The 22,449-nt window shown below is 39.0% G+C and overlaps 1 protein-coding gene across 5 annotated transcripts in view; it reads left to right on the plus strand.

Annotated features, from left to right (window-relative positions):
• Positions 1 to 22,449, plus strand: part of SH3KBP1 (SH3 domain containing kinase binding protein 1) — a 214,933-nt gene that overhangs the window by 142,276 nt on the left and 50,208 nt on the right. For all 5 annotated transcript variants that reach the window (XM_027738275.2, XM_027738277.2, XM_027738279.2 and 2 more), the window contains 2 exons: positions 10,667 to 10,742; positions 20,510 to 20,604. In XM_027738275.2, the coding sequence (XP_027594076.1) occupies positions 10,667 to 10,742; positions 20,510 to 20,604 (171 nt within the window). The remainder of the gene's footprint in view (positions 1 to 10,666; positions 10,743 to 20,509; positions 20,605 to 22,449) is intronic.

Raw genomic sequence — 22,449 nt, forward strand, 5'->3', positions numbered from 1 at the left:
CAGTGAGTCTTAACAGCCTCTAGTCATTTTGAACTTTGTGTTTAATAACCATAGTGGATTTTTGTTCCTTGTCAGATTGAGTAGTCAGATTTTCATTGCAAATAATGTGTTATCATCTGTAATTCCTGTGAAAGAGTTCCAATCTGCTGGATCACACATTGTGGGAAGGAGTTACCTCCCTTTGTTTTGAATGTGGTACCTGCTAATTTCACCTAATAGCCCTTAATTTTTATTACTGGAAGAGATGAGTGAGTCCTTAATTTTTATTACTGGAAGAGATAATAAGTGAGTCTTCCCTAACTACCTTGCTAATGTCTCCCAATTTTTATAGATTTGTGTCACCTGCATGTATCTTTTTCCCAGAATAAGGAATCTGTTCCATATGTTTGATCATTCTTGGTGACTTTCAGTCTTTTTCAGTTCCTTTAGGAACTAAGATCGTTTATGTGTGAGGGCAAAAGGAGGTGAGAACTGCACACAATGACTTAGGTGTTGGATGGATTTATACAGCATTTTGATAGCACTTTATATTGCTCTTTATTGCTTTCCAGAGTATTAACAGCTATGGGTTTCAAAGCCTGTCATCTCTGTCTAAAGATAGTCTTTTTGTCCAAATGTGTCATTTTACTTCTATCTGAAATGAGCTTCTGTCTTTCCCCTCTGCTGGACCATCTGTGAAGAAGTGAAAAACAAGAGCCTTGATCTAGATCCCTGAACAACTCTACTGATCACCATGATGAAATCCTATCTTTTGTTTCCTGTCTTTTAATCACTTACTTATCCAAGTTAATCTTTCTTAAAAAAGGATGAACAGTAAACTCTTCTGAATCTCAGTTTTAGTTTGGAGTGTGCACTGAGGTCACCATTTCCATCTTCTTCAGGAGCAAGGACTAGCAACTTTTTTATTTGTGTGTTTTAATGAAATTACTGTCAATTGGCTTGCAAAATAGAAAATATGACAGTGGACTTGTATAAAGACAACATTGTATCACTGTAACATCACTATTTATTAATTTCGTAGCTGGATTTATAGATTTACTGATAATCTATAGATGGATAGATCCAGATAGATAGATAAGGAGACATCTTCAGATAATTAGCTGGCTGCTCTCCTGGCAAGTAACATGCATGGACTAGACAACTAAAATATTCAGAAATAGCAACTATCATGGGATTCTTCTGATTGAATTTATGTGTCTATGGTGTTGCTAGTACTCAAGCTTTCTTCACAGTCTGTGGACTAAAAGGCATTATTAAGACATGAGCTTTCTTTATCCCAAAGGAGAAGTCCAGATGAACTACATGCTAAAAGGGCTGTTTTACCTCCATTGACAGAAGGGAAGCCTGCAGTGACTGCCCCATATGGACACACCTGGCTCACAGTTGATGTTCAAATGAAATTAACTTCATCTTGATTAACTATTTCAGAACACCAATATCTTGGCTTTTTTACATCTCAGTGGCAAAACCAGCTGAATGCCATCATACTGAGAAGTACAACCAGATTACATGTAAGATATGAGGCTCATGCAGTCACAACACAGCAGAAGGGATGGCCAGCCTGAAACCCTACATTTTAAGATTTCTTATCTTTTCAGTAGCTAAGTAAGAAATCATGCTAGATTATTACTAAAATAATGAATAATTGTGAATAACATAATCAAGAGATAAAATTTGATTAATCCAAGATAAAAACAATAGCACAAGAGGGTTTTAATTGCAGAACCGAGTGCTTTCTCCTGAAGAAAGTACATACCTAAAAGTCTACCAAGGAACATACTACTCTCATCTTTGGTTGTGGAGTAACAGAATCTGAGCCATCAGGGAGTGTCAACATACATTGATTAAATCATCCTGGCCTTCCTTTCTTCCTCCCTTTTTTTCTGTATGTAATCCTTCACAGTGGTAAGCCAAAGGTAGTGCAAGCTTGTAATTTTTTCTTTATTTTCCCTTGAACATTCAGAATCATATAAATAATTACTTGTCTGTCACAGCAAGTGATTTTCTAGAACTTCTCTTAATGTGATTTTCAAATACTTTTTGATGTAATAAAGTAATGCACTTGAAACTTATTAAATATTTCAGAAGTTACAGTTATTTTGAAAAAATAAAGTAGTTTTTAATCAAAAGAAATGTGACTATTCCCTAAGTATTCAAAGCATTTATTCTCAGGCTTGATGTTGTTTAAGCATTTAACCAATGAGAAGAAGTAGTTTTGCTTCTTCTTTTTAACTGTAAAAAAGAATGAAATCAGAAGAATAACCATCAGTGATGAATCAGAAAACAAAGCCCCAGCAAAATCATGTTTTGTTCTAAAATTTCCCTTGTCTGGGGACCTCTGGGCTGTTTCCTTTGCTTTGTTTACTTTCTTACTTGCTTGTCTGTTTGGATTCCAGGGCTGTGACAGTGGATGACAGATACAGTAATTGTAGGGTGCTCTGACAATCATTGCTGTATTTCTAGGGCACCAAGTGAACTGACTGTGGTGTAACGTAATCACAACCTGTTTCCCATTCTCTGGAATGAGAATTAGAGTACTGTAGTAGATTTAGACTGACATACTATTTTTACACACACACCCATTTTTTTTGTCTTTTGCATTCAAGAATTAACTTTTGCATTTGGTAAAAATATATCAGTTTCTGTGTGAACACTAGAAAACAATTTTCCCCCAGATACCTTTAGTTTTTCTGCACATGGATGCTCATTCCAAAAACCTTTAACATTCACACAGCATTTACTCACTGACTGCTTGAATATTGCTTTCCTCTAAAGCAATGCTGGCGTCTGTCGCGTAGGCAGTTCCCAAAGGACTGATGTTCATGAACAGCTACAGGGCCCCCACCTCTTCACTCTTGACTTGGGACAACTTGTCTGCTTTGTCCAAACTTATTAATTGTGGTAAGAGTCAGACTGATGCCTGAAACTGTATTAATTTTCAAGGAGGTCCAGTGGGATAAAGGGCTTTGATCTTTTGCTTTGTAACACCAGAATATTTATTTGGAGGAACATCTTTTATTCAGAGATCTGTTGATTTAGTCTAGGCAGAAAGAATTAAGATGCCTCTGACAGCGTCTAAATACAGGGTTTTGCTACTTTGCTGTAGGAGAGTAAAGCCTTTCACAGGTAATTTTTTTTTTTTCAAAATAAATAAAGGATTTATTTATTTTAAAAGATATACTGTCATTCAGAAGTCCTATGTTCATCCAGCTCCAGAATTCATCTGATACAGACATCAGTTGTAAAAACTGCACTTTAGTCTACTGGAATATGGACTAAGTGTGAAAATGTGTCATTTGAAGATTGTCCAGTAGAAGATAATATAGCTTGACTATGTGCAAAGAAACTATAATATGAAGTTGAAAACACTTTAATTGCTTTGTTGTTTGCATTCTGTGAAACATTTGCCAAACATGCCACTAGAAAGCACTGTGGGTGTGTGCTACATCTGATGCTGTTGTCAGGGGCACCCATTCTTTATGGAAGCATCATCTGGTATGTAGAGCTGAGTGTCATTCATGTTTCAGCTTTTGAGTGATGTAAAGGCAAGCATCATTAAAGAAGAGTTCAGACCCTGGATTTGAGGCAGAGTCAAGTTATTACAGGTGGGTGCCTCCAGAGAGGGATTCTGAACAAAGAATTCCCTGGGCCATTGTACTCTCCCAGTCTGTGCACAAGATCTTCACATGCTCTGGAGATGCCTCTTGGTCCAGTGGAGATTTATGGTCTGGGATCTTCCAACACCTCACTGGATTCTTTCTCCATGTCCCCATGGGCAGCCCATTAACTGCTCTTATCTTCCAGATTGGGGCAGCTTTGGGACCCTCCAGGGTCTCAGCCCTTATCTGAAGGTATTCTGTCTGTCTCTTGTTTGCTCCCTTGCTGAGCCAGTCATGCTAACAAAGGGAGCTCATTTAAAGTTCGCCTATGCCAAGCTTTGAGCAGGGAATGCTCCTGCTAAGCTGTTAGCAAGTTACAATTAAAGTTAAACCTGCACAATTAATTTCTAATATTCTATAAGTAAACTTATTTTAATCCCCAACAAGCACTTAGAATCATAGAATCATAGAATAGATTGGGTTGGAAAAGACCTCCAAGATCATGAAGTCCAACCCTTGATCCAACTCCAATTACTTTATCATGGCACTAAGGGCCACGTCCAATCTCTTTTTAAAAACCTCCAGGGATGGTGAATCCACCACCTCTCTGGGTAGGCCGTTCCAATGCCTGATAACCCTCTCTGTGAAGAATTTCTTCCTAACATCTAACCTAAACCTCCCCTGGCAGAGCTTGAGCCCATGTCCCCTTGTCCTATTGTTGGTTGCCTGGGAGAAGAGACCAACCCCCACCTGGCTAGAACCTCCCTTCAGGTAGTTGAAGAGAGTGATGAGGTCGGCTCTAAGCCTTCTCTTCTCCAGACGAAACAACCCCAGCTCCCTCAGCCTCTCCTCATAGGACTTGTGCTCCAGTCCCTTCACCAGCCTCGTTGCTCTTCTCTGGACCCGCTCCAGCACCTCAGTATCCTTTCTGAACTGAGGGGCCCAGAACTGAACACAATATTCAAGGTGTGGCCTCACCAATGCAGAGTACAGGGGAAGGATCACTTCCCTGCTCCTGTTGGCCACACTGTTCCTGATGCAGGCCAGGATGCCATTGGCCTTCTTGGCCACCTGGGCACACTGCTGGCTCATGTTCAGCCTCCTGTCGATCAGCACCCCCAGGTCCCTTTCCGCCTGGCTGCTCTCCAGCCACTCTGTCCCCAAATTATGCAGTCTTTCCTTGGTTTGCCCTGAGCTTGGTCCAATTGTGATATCCTGGCCCCAGGAATTACTCGCACACACTGTGAGATGCTCACCATGCTTTCCAGATAAACCTAAGCTTGTATAAATAAGTGCTGCAACTGAGAGTTGCACCTTCCCCCTGTGACCATAAATTTTCCTGCCTCAGTTTCGACCAATGTTTGTGCAGCTATTTAGCGAAGCAGATTACGTTAAAACTCTACTTTTTTCCTTTCTTCCCTTCTGCAACACTTCAGGATATGGGTCAGTTCCCTTCTCTCTCCTTTCAGATACACCAGTGTCACAGCAGAGGGGAGGAGTGGCAGCCAAGGCTGGCTCCCTGGGGATGTGCCCACCTTTAGTGGGTGGGCTCAGGCAGTTCCCTCTCTCTTACTCACTGCAAGTGAATTATGAGACACCTGTGAGACAGCAGTTATGAGACAATGTGTCTCTCTTCTCATACTGAGAGTAAATTATGAGCAGGAGAATAAAATGGTTTTTGCTTGCCTGTGCTTGAGACAGCGTGCTTGTAACTGGGGACTTGACGAACACTTGTTTTCTCTCCCATCCATTCACCTAACCTAGTTTTAAGGAAATTATCCTGCACTGTGGTGGGAGTGTCCTCAGAGATGATGTCAGTAGAAATGTGTGCAACTTGGGCAACTGGGGCTCTCTGTGTTAGCTGAGAGTGCAGATGTACCTGCCTAGTTGCTATTAAAAAATATAAATAACTGTGGTTCAGGAGAATATGGATGGTATTTCTACCAAAGCAAAGCTGAGTAGAAAGCAGTTGCAGAGGAAGAAGCTATTTTAGATAACTGAGACAATCAAATGTGCAGATGGGTGCTTAGTTGCACTTTGCCTAAGGAATTTTTGTTTTCTTCATAAAGTTTTCTTAAAATTCCTATTACCTTCTTGTGCTGGTAGTGTAATGTGGTGACCCCTTGGGAAAGTTAGCTCTGTCCTTTAGGGAAACGTTAGGGATAGCAACACTTGATCTTGCTGTCACAGAAAGTACTTCATGTGGAGCTGAATGTTGGCATCATGGGAAAAACTGAAATCCTGGACATTTCTCTTACTTCGTCTCTGACAGAGTGAGGGCATTTTGACATGTGGAAGTCTTTGAGGGTTTTATATTTTGCCTCTTTCTTTTTTCATTTTTAATTTAAGGTCTGACAGGTAGAGGATGGATAGAGGACTTGATGACATTCCTTAAGCACTTGAAGGATATTAGGAAAAAAAAGAAATTAATTTGGCTGCCCCCTCACAACACCACATGTGAGAAGATTGTTTATGCTCCTGTTCATCCAGAGCTGGAAGAATATAATGACCATTTCTGCTTTTTTGTGAAAAAATGTTCTCAGTTACAAAATGGACTGTCAAAAATACATTTAAGAATACAGATTTTATACTATCACTAATAGTGGCCTTGGATTTGCACGCAAACCTATATATTAGATAATTCTCATGCATGTAAACAACATCTAAAAATACTAGTTGAATGCTGAGAGGAAGTATTGTGGTCAGAAAAACATGGCACTTTTTTCCCCCAACCTAGTTACTGATGTTTTCTGAAATTCTAAAAGTTCACAAGATACGTAACTTTTTTTTCCTGCTTTGTATAAAGCATCAGTGCATATTGTTATATTTTCACTGTTCAAACTGAGTTTAAACTTAAAAATATTAGTGTTTTTGGTCAATACACCACTTTTTATGAATTATTTGATGTCTGATATATTTTTTAGAATGTCTTCATGGAGTTATATTCCAAGTAGCAGTTCCAAAATTTTTTTTTCAGGATAAAGAGCTCAAGACACTTTCCAGAATAATACTGATGATGACTAAATATGTTTTTCCTTATTCCTGAGTTAATAAGCTGTTGCTTCAAGAAGCCTTTATATTGTTAAAGGAACCTCAATGGATAAGTATGTTTCCTTAGTGCAAAGTATAACAGAATCTTCTGTATGGACCTACCTGTGCACAACTGACAATTCAATATGAATTTTCAGATTAAATGTCCTAGAGACACTAGACCTGAATAACAAAAGTAGATAGACAAGGCAGTTTTGAACAACAACAGAAAACCCTGAAGTACAATTCTAAAATGTCCTGAAGAAGGAAACTTGGCCACAGGTCTTTTTTGATTCCTCTGGTCAGGGTTCAGTTAGTTGTAGGGAAGTACTTTTAAGTGAGAAAAACTGACTTGTATAGTGCCTATTATGTGCTCTACTTCTCTTGTAGTGTTCTCTGCTGTTAGAGGAATTGCAGCTTAGACAAAATATATAAATGAAAGAAAATGAGACTCTTTAGATTGTACCATGACCTCAGTCACATGACTTTGTATGCTAAAAGTTAACCATTTTTTTAAACACTGTTAATTCAGTATCAGAGGAAACTGGCTTGCAGTGATATGGATTTGCAGTGTACCTAGATGCCATCAAGGCCTCTTCTGCCAACAGAACCTGTTATTTAGTGCTAGGCTGTCCTTCCATTGGCTTCGTAAAACAAAGCATAAATACTGGTAGATTGCTGCTAAATCTGTCTCATCCCTCTGAATATCTGTACACCAGATCATTGTCATTTTTCATGCTTTTATCAGCTGTTCTGCAGCAAGAGGGCACTTCACCCCCTTTCATCTTTAGGATTCACTTGTCAGGCAATTAGCGGAGTTTGTGTCTGGCAGCTAAATAATCTAATTATGCTCGCCTTGCAGAAATAGTGGGATCAAGATTCTGCCTCTTTTTTTGATAATGTTCTGTTGTGTCTTGAGAGTCAACATAGGCTTGGAGTCAGCAAATACAAACTCTGTTTCCACCAGGTGTTTCTCGTGTTTCATTTTTTTAAAAAATGAAGGAGATTTTGATAAATTGCATTGGGCCTTCAACTGAAGAAGAGACCAAAATATTCTATAGTAACTAGTCCCTGAGAAGAAAGCCTATGTCATGCAGATATGTGTTTGATCAGCCAGAATTTAAGTTGGGCTTGCTTGGTTCTCCTTGCCAGTAGTAAACTTGGTAGATGTTTGACCTGTCTGGGAGTATGAGTGATGTAGAAAAGTTGGAGAGTCAACAGGAAAGTTGCTGGCTTATATGGAAGGAAATGTTACTGTCTCCCATGTTTGTTTTCTTGTCAGAAAAATTGGTAACTGATAACACTACTTGATCTGGGACTCCCAGCACACAGATCTTAGCAGTATTTGAGGTTTTGTCCTGTTAAAGCAGAACCATCAGACTTAGCAGATCATAAAGGATTCAGTGTCTCTTAGAGCGAGGCAAGTTTATCTTGGGTGTTTCCTAAATGAACAAATGAGTACTATATTAAATTTCTTGGAAAAGGTTCATGCACGTTTTCCGTGTATAGATCAGTATAGACCATTTGGTAACATAAATAAATCATAATTAAAAAATATACCTTCTTTTGTACCATTTCAGAGGAAGAGTAAAACATCTTGGCAGCACAGGTCCACCTGAAACTAGATTTGTATGGCTTAGCAATTTTTATTCCCTTTTCCTATCAGTAGTGCTCATGTCACCTGTAGAAATCCTAGAGTGCAGTCCCCTTACAATTAAAGAACACCAGTTCCACTTGTCGTCTCCTCTCCCTATCCCACAAGAAGTGCACATGTTCACTCACTGGAGTGGGTTCCGTGCAACCCTCATTAAACTTATTTGAATTCTGCCTCCTAGCTCCCCATAGAAGAGCAGCCTTGTTTAGATGGTATTCTCTGTTCAGTTCACAAGGAATCAGTTGGTTCCCAATTCTGATTTATCACCTGCACAGGCATTCATTTTGAATGAACAGATTAATAAATGTTTTCAAGCATTGCCCTTGCATCAGCTTCTGTAAATTAAGAAATTACATTGCAGCCTGTCTTTCCCCTGGGATACACTAATATATTCCCTTTTGCCCATGATTCTTTTGCTGTGATTTGTAGCTTGTTAAATCTTAGCTTGTTGTGGGTTTATCTGGGTTTTGGTTTCATGGCATAAAATCAATGATTCATATACGGTGAAGCAATTACCAAATTATTTCCTTTAATTAATTGCTCTTACATAACAATTTCATCTTTAAAAAAAACCCCAAACTCCCCTAAATTATTAGGTTTGGATATTCTTTTAGTAAGCGTGTCTTTCTGAGTTAAATAGCGGGGCAGGTTAGAGTACATGCTCTCATTATTTTCCAAACCATTTTGTGAAACAGAACTGTGAAAAAAGGTTTGATCATGAATGGGCATATACTGAAATGTTCATCTATCTTGAACTGCCCCGTTTGCCTCTGAACCAAAAGCTGTCTTCCCAATCTTGCTTTCATCTTGCAGGCATTCTGTGCTTTTATCTCTGTAAATGCCCAGTAAGTTCAAATTTTTTATTATATCTCTTTGACTACAATTTTCACTGTTTTCCAGCTAGATCTCAGTCAGCTCTTTCTCATAATCCTTCTTGCCTTTTAACTGCTTCAGCACAGGCAGGTCATGCACTTTTCTTAGTTTTACCCTTTCCTGGTTTGCAGGAATGCGTCATGTCCTGTTTTTCTATTCTCTTCATAGTCACTGCTTCAGTTAATGCTTCTTATCTCCCGTTCCCACCTCAGCAAAGAATTTCAGAGGTTCTGTAGAGTTTTGTTCTTGATCTCTCTTCCTCAGCAGTTCACAAACTCTGGGTTGTAAGTAGAGTCATTAGCTCAGCAGAAGGTCAGTTGTTTCTGCTGCCACCTGCAAGTTAAGTTGCAACAGGATGCTTTTGGGTACTGCAATTCATAGTTTGTCTTGCTGTCAACACAGATTAGATGACTGTTTTGGGCACCTCTTAAAACTATCTCTGTTCCCCAGTGTTCTTCTTATCAACCTGAAATCCCTGTGTGTGTTTTAGTCCTTTTCATAGATATGTTTTGACACATTAGTGTACAAAATTACTAACATGGAGCTCTTATTATTCTTTATACAGCTTGGAATTTTTCAGCTACTAGAAGTGCTATACTCATATTGCTTTTCATATTGACCAGTGTTTTCCTTATGGTCCCCAAGAGTTTCCTTAGGTCTCCAAGACTAAATCTTAGCTCTCATCTCTTAGCTTTTACTCAGAAGGTCAAGGGAGCATGGAGGAGGTTTCGTGGTACTTATGCATACATTGCCAGAAAAGGATGTTGAATGACAGCTAGGGCTTTTCAGTACTCCTATTTATATAAACAAGTAATAGTTACACTTATTTCTTCAAGTACACATTGCTGGGATTTTAAAGCTAGGCAACTTTCTTGATAGGGAGAAAAGCTGAGAGAGAGAGAGAGGAGAGAGAGCGTTCATATAGTAACAGGCAAAGATATAAAGATGAATACCAATTTTATTTTATTTTGGTGGGGGCAGATAGCATTTGTTTATTGTTACAGCTTACCTGTCTGAGGGTGCTTATTGCTTATTGTAGTACTGATCTGTAAATTAAATATTTTTGCTCAAAATAAGTAAAAATGGGAATGTTTTAGAGAGATGTTGTCAATATAAAAATCACACTCAATCTAGAATGACTGAAATGAATACTTCCTGTATGGATAGAAGTCAAGGAGGTTCCTCCCCCCTTCTCTCAGTTTGAGTTTTGATACTGAATAGCACCTTTACTTAAGTAATTTCATCCCTGAAACTGTGTTAAGGGATTATTGTTTAAAAATGTTAGTAAACATTTTTAGAGGTAAATTTGAGGATCACATTTTTATGAATTCTTTATAATTTTTGAAAAAGTTAACAAAACCCCCAGCAGCAAACCTAAGTATAATTTGCCTCTGTTTCTTTATTTTCCTTTTTCTACTCCTGTATTTTGTATTTCCATTACAATTTTTTATGTTGTCCAACTTTTAACTGAACCTGCAAATTTTAAAGGAGAATAATTATTTTTTTTCAGAGTGTTGGGAAGAAATTACCTCCAGCCACAGCAACTCAGGAGCCAACAAAAATAGAAGTGGACAGCAGAACAAAAAGTAGGTTTCATAGGTTTTTCTTTTTTGCACTTTGTGCTATTAAAGGCAAGCTGAACACTTTTCTCTGGTTTTGGCTAAAAGCATCCTGTATATATGAAAAGCCAGGATGCAGATAGATATATTTAGAATAAACTTTGAGTAGGAGGTACATAGACAGAATGCTTTGTTTCACAGAATCCTCTGAATTGTTTTTGCTCTGGTAATCCTACCTCAAGTTCTCTGCCACCAAAAATCAAATTAAATTATGTGATCAACTTTCAGCCTTGAGGGTACTTAGGAATTAATCAGAGTTGAATAAGATCCAACTTCAGGCTGTAACTTGTAGGTAGCTCATGGAAAAATTTCATTGTGAGTGCCCTTGCTTTTTTTCCTCTTCCTTTTTTAAATTTCATTATGTACAAGAAATAATTTGTGTGGATGGTATATTTTGTATGGGAAATCAGAAGAGAAGGCTCCAGGGAGACCTTATAGCAGCTTTCCAGTACCTGAAGGGGGCCTAAAAGAAAGCTGGAGATCAACTTTTTACAATGGCATGTAGTGACAGGAGCAGGGGGGGGATGGCTTCAAACTTAAGTTTAGATTAGATATTAGGAAGAAATTCTGTTCTGTGAGGGTGGTAAGGCACTGGAACATGTTGCCCAAAGTTGTGGATTCTCCCTCCCTGAAAGTGTTCAAGGCTGGCTGGCTGGGGCTTTGAGCTACCTGGTTCAGTGGGAGGTGTCCCTGCCCATGGCAGGGGGCATTGAAACTAGATGAACTTAAAGGTTCCTTCTGACCCAAACCATTCTCTGATTCTCTGATCTTCAGTTCTTTTCTCATCATTTCAGTGCTTATTAATCAAAAAGCAATGATTAAGTCTTTTAGGCATGTTCCCATGCCGTTCTAGGGAGGCATATGTAACTAGCTTACCAAAGAACATACGTATATAAATATATTTTATATATTTTATTTTTTTTAAGTTACTACTAAATGTTATGGATTCTGGTGGAAAAGAAGGAAGAGAACATAGCCATACCATGTAAAAGAAGATGAGTATAATATAAGGAGCTGATTTTTTTTAAGTCTTGCACAGTGCTTCTCCTTCCCTGACGTGTTTATCCTTCAGAACTGAAGTACATACAGATATAGGAAGGATAGCATCTGGATCACCAGAACAGGGTCTCTCTGAGTGAAGTGTATGGTTACAACCTGGTTTGCAGAGGTTTTCATCTCAGAGTTGCAAAAGCAGTTTAAAGCAGCTTTTAGTGAATTACTGTCCATTAGCTCCACCACACTAATCGACTTGCTACATCCTCTTATCTTGTTCCTCTGTGCCACCAGGCTATAATGGGAAGTACTGCAAGAACTCAGTTGCCCTGAGGAAGTGAGAACTTGAAATACTGAAAAATGTGTGAACTGGTAATGTAGAGCAGGGCTACTGAGTGTGTTCTGGAATTACCTTTCCCAACCTGCAGCTTGAGCAGGTTCAGCTGATGTGAGTGCAGGTGCCATGGGAGGGGTGATCCCATGGGCTTTCCCACCTGCAGAACTCACCCTTGGGTGTTAAGCCAGGCTGTGAGACAGGTGCTCCTTTCCACATCAGCTCATACTTCTGACAGCTGAAGCTGCTCACGAAATCCCATCCCAGAGTGCAGGAGTTTCTAACTTTGACCACTTGTAAATGAGTGTGGAAATCTTCCAAACAGTGGTTAGAGAACTGTACCTTCTACAGTGATCCATTGAGCTCTGGCTGACAGAGAAACTTTTCCATCAGCACTTTTGGGCTCTGGTTGGTTCTTCTTTCACCTCTTTGTTGTTTGCCTCAGACATGACTTTTTGGCCAAAAAAATCCATCTTCGTTCAGCATCCCTTTTGCCAGAGCTGGTGAGAAAGGTGGGCTACTTATTTGTACAGTATCTTGTTCTATGAATTTTACCTAAAATTTATTATTTAGGACATTTTATCTTTCCTGGAATGTCTAGGGCCTCAATAGAATTCTTGGTATCTCTGTGCTTGGGAAAGAGAAGCACATGTATAGGAAGGTCTGATGTAATTATATATAATTGTCTTAGTCTCAGATGGCACCACTGAAGATTTATTTCAATCAGTTGAAGTTGTCCTTCACTTAAATTGCAAAACCTTTCAGTGAAAATGAAACATACTTCAGTCTACTTTGGTTTTTAATATAGGCAGAGGAATAATTTTTTCATAATAAAGTTAATGTATGATAGACATGAAGAGAATGATCAGACTCTGGCATAGGATCTGTGTAGTATTTATCATTTCTCCAAAGTTACTGCTTTTTACCACAAACAAGCTTGAAATGCATTCAATCTGAGGAAGTTTTGCAGTCTCAGAAAACTGATGAATGTTCTGATTGCAGCGTTCAGCATAAAAGTATCATTCCACCATGGACCTCAACTACTTTCACTTTTTCCTGGGACGGTAGTGTCCCAGTATTTCTTGGAATCTTTAATTGATACTGTGCCATTGTCCAAGAAAGTAGCAAGAAACAGAAGACCCGTAGATTAAACTCAGAAGAGGGGGCTTTTGGATGTGTGATTTAGATTCCCTTGGGATTACTGCTGGAAATGAATGCTGCAAGCAAGACAGGGGTTATGTTGGTAGAGAATTAGTAAAGTTTTTTCATTTTCCACCTGTTTGTTTCCACAACTGATGCTGTTATTCCTTAGTCCCAAATGGATAAAAAATGCAGTTGCATTGTGAGAGAGCCTGCTGAGAGAGCAAAACGGGTAGCAGCAGCACCTTCCCTCTCTGCCCACGGGGGCTTCAGCATGGAGTGATGGTTGCTGACTTCTCACATCTTGATTAGAGCCTGCTTTTTTCCCATGGCTTTTTTGATGTGACAGGGCAGTGATTTTCAGTGAGACCCTTGATGTGTCTCTGCTCTTGGTACATGCAAGTTCTGCAACAGGATGAGTTGGTCAGAACAAAAGCAGAGAGTTGTGTTCTCTAAGGTGCATCTCCCAACAATATGCTGTGTAAATCTCCCTGCAGATTTAGGGGGATAGACAGAATGACTCTTCAGGGCCAAAGAGGACTTTTTGCTCAAAGGAAGAGCACAGTGAAAGCACAAATCTTTACAGAACTTGAGTAGTCCCTTGGAAAACATGACTAACTTTTCAGGAATGAGAGAATGCATCTTTGAACAGAAGAGGGGAGAGCTGTTTAGTTTAGATTTGTGGGTTCCTAGATTTAGAGAGAGATTCTCTTGTTGTAGTTCCATATGTAGATAGGAGGGCACATTGATGCATGAGTGTTTATAATCCCATTTCTGGGATAAGATGTATTGTTTTTTCTATGAAATAGCTTGTTTTTAGTATAAGTGGCTTGTGGTGAAAAGGATATGTTGTAGAAAATATATATAGTTTTGAAGTATCTCTGTTGGATTCTAAAATTCAGCAAAGTGAAAACATCCACAATGTCTGAGAGAGATATTGCAGATTACTGAGTCTGCAAAAATGGAGTATAAATAAGCAGACAACAAAATAGCAAAGGCAATAAGTCACAGAGTGCATTGACCACAGCACTTAATTTAATTACTCCACTCACTGAATATTTACAATTTATGTTAAGCTATTGCATGGGACTATCAAAATCATAGCAAGCAACTAATCTTTTTCGTGATGTAGAAGGTATAAGGAGTAGCTGAATATGCATTAGTAGGGCCATAACTAGCTCTGTTTCTATTTTTTGTTTAATGAGGTGGTGTTTTGGCAGTTGGCATCTCATGAAGTTCTGTAAAAATATTTATTAGTGCAATCTATTTATGAGTCTTGAGTGTAGCAATTAATAGTAAAGCCAAATTCTGCTGCGTATAGTGTTTTGATTTTTCATCTGGTTTGTGGGTTTGGTTATAATAATGTAATTTTTCACTAGATTTTGTATATTCCATTTCAGAAGCATTTTATGAGTGATGGTCAAAGAGAGGAAACTTAAAGCTTGAGGAATAATACTTTAATGCTGCTTGCTTTCTTAGTATTACTGTTTATGTCCATATTGATTGCTGTATGATTTAGACTTCACTGATGGGGAAATATTTAAGCCTCAAAAAATAACTATACAAGGAAGCAACAGTAGAGGTAAAACATTGTGTCATCCTGGCCTAAGAGGAAATGTAAATTCCAGAGTCACTGTCCCCTGTGAAATTTAAGCTTGAAGGTATATTTGTCTGTGGACTGCTGTCTTGAATGTCTCAGCTTATCCTAACAGTGTGGCAGGAGAACAAATAGAAGAGGCATGCTTTTAAAGTACAGCAGGGCTCACTGATACAGTTAATGGAGTTTGCTCAGTTCTGGTTTGAACAGTGTAATATTTAACCAGCCTCTAAAAATACAAACAAATGAATTTACCTGCTATAATACTGCAGGACCCGAAGTCATAGAGAAGGTCTATAGGTTGAAATCAGTGCTTTACACTGCAGTTGTAAATACATATTGTGCCACTGAATTCTGTGAGTGAAATGCAGCCTTTGCAATGGCCTAGGTAATGAAGCAGTTATATTCTGTAGGAAGGCTGTCTCTTGCTATTGTTCTCCCTCTTGAGGCAATGATTTTTTGAGGGGAATGAGACTGTGTCAAATAGGCCACATTTTCAACTCGGGACAGACTGTGGAACATAAGGTGCTGCACAGAGATGCATGATTACTACCCCTACTACAACATTTATTTCTTTTTACAGGATAGCCCCTTTATAGTTTTTAGGATGGGCCTGTGACATTTTCCTCAATAAAGTATGGACAGTGACAGACCACTTGTAATAAATATCTAGTTCTTTGCTGCTTCTTTTTCTTACAACTTCTGAGCTACAAAGATGATACTGGGAGGGGAATTGTGTGTCACTGTCCCCTTGGGGTCTGTCAAAGAAGGTGGGAATGACTTTGTTCTTTCCAAAGGACAGGACTAGGAGTGGCATGGGCAGTGAAGATGCTTATTGTTGTGTCATCATTGTACCTATTCTAGTTGGAACAGTACAGTTCAAAAATCACAGGATGTAGCTAAGGGTGAGTATTTTTAAATGGTATTACTCCTAGCTCAAGTTTTCTCCGTTCAGAATATGTTCAGAAGATGAACATCCTGCATTAGATCCAGCCTGTTTGATTTGCAAGACATGCTGTGAGGTTTAGGTACTCTCTCAGTTCCCTGAGCAATGCCCATTGACTATGGCAAGTTGTTGTCCTTTGACTGGGAGGAGCTGTGAGTTTGCAGTGAGAGACTGTGGTTTGACAGAGTGAAGTATTGCTGAATTAATAAATGAGGACTGAAAATCTCATGAGTATCGTCTTTTCTCCTCCCTTTTTTCAAGATATGTTTTCAAGATATCTGCTGTTGGGCGTTTATTAGTAGATATATTTTTAAGATGTCTTCAGGTCAGAGGGAAAAAGAGAAGCTTCTGGAAGGACCATCTGTGATGTATAAACCCAGCCTTGGATGTCAAATGTAAACACAAGATTTATTACCTACAGCTGAGGGTTGCTTAGTATCCTAGTTTGAAGCTTTAATTTTGCTTAAGTTTATTTACCAGGCTTATAATAGGATATATTGTTTTGACCTTTTGTTTTTTGGTCTTTTTTTTTCTTTTTTTTTTTTTCCATTTGGAAAACCCCAAATTCAGCAAGTTCCAGTGTGACCTCTACAATGCTGTGTCTGAAGTTAGTTTTTCCTTTTATCTTTTCTTCCTTCCTATCTAAACATAACTGTTGACATTAAGTGCATCTGCATCCTCTTGTGGTATTATGCTCTGCTGAGTAAGGACAATTTTAGTACTGATGTGACATAACCCATTAGATTTTCTCTGCTTTTATTAATCTGATTTTAAAGGTTCATATTATTCTGATTCCTGTTGGCTTAGCTGGTGCTTGCTTGAATCATGTTGTTCTACCATTCCCTTAGGAGAAGTTTGAAAGCTGACCTTGTCCAATCACTTACATGGTTCCTAACCCATCCATGTTGTTGAGACCTAGCTCTGTTGCAGCATGATCCAGTGGGTCCTTTCCAGACAGAGAAATGTATTGATTTAGTATATATTTGTGTGAATTGTACTCAACAAGGGCAGACTTCCACTGTACATAAACCATAGTTTTTTCCATGGCTGTGCCTTAACTCTGTGTTCCTGTACCAGCATTCAGAGCATGGGGCGGCCATGAACCTCCCCCAGCTCCCTCTTGTGCCTCTCATGAGATTGTCTCCTGGCTCTTTATGAACTGCATCAGCATTTGGCTGATTTTGAAATTTCTCTGTAGTATAATTTCTTGTTTCACTGCTATCTGTACTTTAAAAAAAAAAAAGGAAAGAAAAAATTCTAAAGCTTGGTGCGGAGAGCAGATAGTTATGGGACGAGAGTTCTTGACATCAAAACTAGAAGATGAAGATGTGTAGCCATTTGCTAGAGGGTACTTGCTTCCTGTTAATTATCTGATTTTTCAGATGCTGAAACTACAACCCTCTCTCCACTCTTGTCTATCACTCTTGTCTTTATCTCGAAAGGTGATTCAAATTCCCAGTCTTCAAATAGCAAGTGAGATCTGAGGGAGGCTTACCTGTTATATGACTCAGGACACATGAGCCCCCAGACACTTGCTATTTAAAGCATTCTTTAACCTGAACACGTGGGGTTCATCCACACCTTGAGCAGAAGCTGCACTGCCTTCTCCTCCTTTCAGAGCAGTGCCATTACGACAGTGCAGTGACTGTTCATAGTTGCTTAGCTCTACATTGTGCTTGGCTTCCCACTTAATCTTGGGATTATGCTGTTTCTGAATGGAGGAACAATGTATGTATTTGAGAATGGACATTCAGGAATGATCCTTCTTGAGCTCAGGTAGTGTTTACCTCCAAGAATCCAGTGTGGCTTCTGTTCTGTATCCCAGAAAAGAAATGCTAAGCATGCTTCCAGTAACTAAGGACTTGCCTGAGTTTGCAGCACTCAGTGTCTTTAGTACAGCATTACATCTACTTTGACTCTGGACTAATTCACTGAATCTATTATTTAGCATGGCTGCTTTTCTGGGTGTGGATGTTCTCAGAATAGGAAAAAAAAACCCACCGTGGTTATTTAAGGTAGCATACCACTGAAGTGTAAAATATGCTGAATCTCATATTTATCTACAGGCTGCTTTACATCAACCTAAGTATGAATGTGTCAACCTTCCACCAGCTTTTACGTAAAAATTTCTGTCTGGAAGACAAAACAGTGAACAGGTGAAACATCCTAGACAGGTCCACAAAGAGAGATTCCAACCTTTCCTCCAGAATGCAGTAAAGCAGCAGTTAGACACCCCTTTCATCCTCTGAAATCTGAGTTGTGACCTGGTGCTTCTCACATGCCCAGTGGTTTGGAAAAGTAAACAGGTGTTTATTTGACAGTGTTCTCTGCTTTCTGAACTAGGGAAAGGGATTTATTTTTTCCTTGCTCAGTTTTTCCTCCAAAGAGTGGGTTCATTGTCTTCATCTGACTCTTTGTTTCTTCAGAGACATCAGAGGAGGTATGGTGGGTTGACCGCAGCCAACAGCTCTGCTCGATCCAGCCACTTGGTACCCCATAGGGGAGAGAACAGGGGGAGCAAAAGCGAGAAAACTTAGGAATAAAGACAGTTTGATAAGTAAACGAAAGAGGAAAAGAGGCAACACAAAGACAATCATTCACCACGTACTACAAGTACATCAATGTCCAGCCAGTCTCCAAGCAACGGCAACCTCCTACACCAACACCCCCGAAGCCCACCCTTTTTTATTGCTGAGCAGGAGGTCATATGGCACGGAATACCCCTTTACTCAGCTTGGCTCAGCTGCTGTGTCCCCTCCCAGCTTCTTGCCCACCCCTGGCCTACTTGGGGGATAGAATAGGGGTGCAGGTATAGCTGTGCAATAGCCAAAACACTGGTGTGTTATTAGTGAAGTTTTAGTCACAAATCCAAAATAACAGCACCACGTGGGCTGCTGGGAAGAAAACTGACTCCATCTCAACCAGACCTAGTACAGGACAGGGCCTGAAAACCAACTGTAATGATCATGGATTAATTGAAATGTTTCTGTTCAGAAAAATAAATCTGTGAAGCCTAAGAAGTTCTTGTTTACTTGAACCAGTGCCACATAAAATTCATGCTGTTTCTGAGTGGCAGTATGTGAACTGGAGAAGAGCTTTCCTCTTCCCCATTAGTACTGTATAATTTCTTGGGCTGATGGTGCTTAGAGACAGCCACCCTTCACATGCATGTGTGGTGGCTGCTTCTTTAAGGTTGATGTTCTTCTCACTAAACTTTAAAAGCTGGAATGCAGCTTCTGTGTCAGAGCCCTAAGTTTGGGTTATAACCATGTGAGCTTGGTATCTGGACTTAAGTGAGTCCCACTGAAGATCTGTCAGTGCTGTCCAGAAAGTTCAGAGAGTGATTCAGCTAATCAAATGTAGGTGTCTGCTCTTGGAGTGAGGAGTGGCTCTCAAGGCTTCGCTCATTTTAGTGACTTGATCTCCATCAATTGACCATGTTGATTTCTAACATCAGGTCCTTGAATATAAATTCAGATACAAGGCTCAAGCCTGGGGGCTGAAATCAGCAGACTGCATCTGGAGCTGTTTGAAATACCTCCTGGGTATTTTGTTTTGACTTGCCTTCAGCTGTCAGGGCAGAGGGACCCAATTCTCCCATAAGTTGTGCATCAACATAGGTATCTGCCAACTCTGCAGGTGTCTTACATACCCATGAGTGTCTGAAATGGCACTTAGTGTCTGGGCAGCTGAACAGACCCCCCCCAGTGGAGCCTAAAATACCCACAAGTGTGATAATGCAGGTTCTCTTTACAGCAAATACAAAGAAATAAGTCCTATTATTTCAAATAAATTTATATTTTTGTGTCCTGCAAGTACCTTCTTGTCTGCATTGAATATGAGAGTTGACTAGATGAAGAGGTCATCAAAACTGAGACATTTGAAGTGAGGTGAACATTTCTACAAAGTCACATGTCCTTCTACAGATGATCAGGGAGTTTATTTGGTCTTTTTAAACTTTCTGTCTAAGAGTATCACATATTTTTATACATAGTTTAACAGCTGGAATACATATTCCCTTTTTATTTATAAGGCACATTGACATACTTGTCTGTTGCACAGCAACATGTAAGTGCTTTTCATGACAACTGCTTTTCATGATTTCTGAGTAGGAGTGCTGGCTCCTGTATTTTCCAGATGAAAGTTGAGATGATGCCCTTATTTATAGACTGTAAAGGAAAAGGGACGAGGAAACTTTAGAGTAATATTCAGAACTCTTATGCAGAGTATACAGAAGGTTAATTATTAATGCATTTACATTAATGTATTATTTATTGTTTTATCATCTTTACAGATTCAGAAATATCCGCTGTCTTGCACACAAGGGGATAGATAAGCTGTGTTGACCTACTGGGTCCTTTATGCTTCCAGTTTATGTGACCTGGTGGAAGGCTATACCAGTGGAACTGTTGGAGCAAGTGTCAGATACAGGCTTGCTCTAAGGGAAATAGTTTGTGGCAGGCTGCTGTCCGGAGCGATGTCATTTGAGATAATGGTTCTAGGGGCAACCAACTCCCTGGATGACGTGTGCAGGAACGCTCATCAGTGCAGTTTTTTAAATATTTCATACTGTTTATGAAGGTCTAAAATACAAAGAGAAGGATGGCAAGGAAGTAAAGCAGCACAAAGAGAAACTAGTGGAATATTTTATGAAGATTATTCACCCTTGAATAAGCAGTTCTTATAAAGGGATAATTTATCACATTGAATGTTCTTCCTTTCAGACAAGGAGTATTGCAAAGTGATATTTCCATATGAAGCACAGAATGATGATGAGCTCACAATCCGAGAAGGCGATGTCGTCACACTTATCAGTAAGGTAAAAGCAATATTTTTCTCCTATAAGCAGGGATAAAGCTTTTAAAATTGGCATCATTTAATTGCTATAAAATTCCTGTTTTGCCTTTGACAGTGTTGTTCCTAAAGCATTGCTGGTTTGACAGTGAAACATTACACAGACTTCAGAGAGCCCTACATCTCCCTTCCTCTTGTGCTTTAGAGCCTTACCTTGATAATGTTAAGTGAAGAACGGCCAATGTGTACTCTTGAGTTTATAAATTTATACAATTAATTTTAATTTGAATCTGCTGGCAGGTCTACATAAATTGTAAATAGCTCCCTGTAACAAACACAATGGCTTAGAGAATAAATTGGAAGAGTCAAGAAAGCAGAAGCTTTGAAAATTTCTCTTAGATGTGTGAGTTATTTTTCCTGTAGGAATTATGAATTATATTTTTTGGGTTATATTGAGATAGTGTTCCTAAATTAACTTAATGAATTAAGCCCTTATTTAAAATATAGCCACCCTTAACACTATGGTAAAGCAGAAAAAATGGTAAAACAGAAATTAAATAATTTTAGATCTGTGTTTTTTCTTTCAAATTTCTTGAAGTTACTCAAGATTTGAAATGAAAAAACAGTGCCAGGATTTATACAAAATCTTAAAAAAACTATAGAGTGACATGGTGAGTAAACAGTTGGTTTTCTTTTAGAAGGGCTGTGCACCATGTTATAAAGAACTGATTATAGTTTAGGTGTACTTAATTTCCTGCTCATGTTTAAAGACTTTGCAGTTTGTTTAAAAGTTTTTGATTGCTGGGCATAAATATTTTTGGGGAAAAAAAAGATATAAACTAGAAAAGGCTGTGGATTTTGCATGAGGAGGATGAATTGTAACGATGTGCACAGTAGTGCTGCTGCTTGTACTTATATGAAAGTAAAATAATTAATTCTACAATTGATAAGTTTCATAACAAATTATTTGACTGACCAATTTGGCACCTGGGTGGAAAAAAACCAAAACCTTGAGAGGTACATCTGAGGGAGTGTTTGCCATTTACTAAGCCATTTTCAATCTTAGAGGCCATCTTCTTTGTTCTGAACAATACACTTGTAACCAAAGAAAAATAACCAGACATTTGGTAGGAAGAGAAACTGCAAATTTAAAAAGAATTTGTTTACATTAAATATCCTTTAATGACTTGCCTGCAGTGACGTTTTTTTTTTTAGCTTGTTTGTAAAACTGTTTCACTTTGCCTGATTTAGAATGCTCTCATGTGAGTATTTAACAGCGTCTCTGATCATGGAAATGGCTTTTAAGATGTTGCTCCTGTCCACTTTACGCTTTGTTGACCATGTTGATTTAACTCCCTGAGATGGCTGGTCTCCAGGTGGAGCTGTGTTCTTCAGTATGCATAGGTAGAGACAGATACTTTACTGGAGTATCAGTGTGAGATTTCATTTGCTTGCTTTTCCCCGTTTTTTTCTTCCCGTTGCCTCTGCCCCCACAGTGGAAGGATGCTGGTCTTTCATAATAACTGAGCTGATGATTTTAGTGGATTGATCAGTTTTCCCAACCATGTGTGAGAAGTTTGTCAGTAAATGTACTATTCTCTAGTATGTTGCCCTGTCCTACTCTCCAGCCTGGTTGTATCAAGCTGTTGAAGACATTTTATTCAATTTTCTTCTTTTTTTCTGTGGCATGCCACATGTCTGTGAACAATTACATAAACCCATGCCTCTAGAGCGTGGGGGAATCTCAGTGCACAAAAGCTTGGGGTTTCTCTGTGAATGCCTTTTTATGCTGTGTCTGAGCTGATCTGAGCTACTGAAGAAACAGGGCTTAACAAGCAGTCACTTTTCAGTTCCTTTTGTGCTGTGGGGT

The sequence above is a fragment of the Pipra filicauda genome, unplaced genomic scaffold, assembly GCF_003945595.2.
Source record: "Pipra filicauda isolate LSUMZ 115617 unplaced genomic scaffold, ASM394559v2 scaffold12_size5214236_pilon, whole genome shotgun sequence".
Classification (NCBI taxonomy): domain Eukaryota; kingdom Metazoa; phylum Chordata; class Aves; order Passeriformes; family Pipridae; genus Pipra; species Pipra filicauda.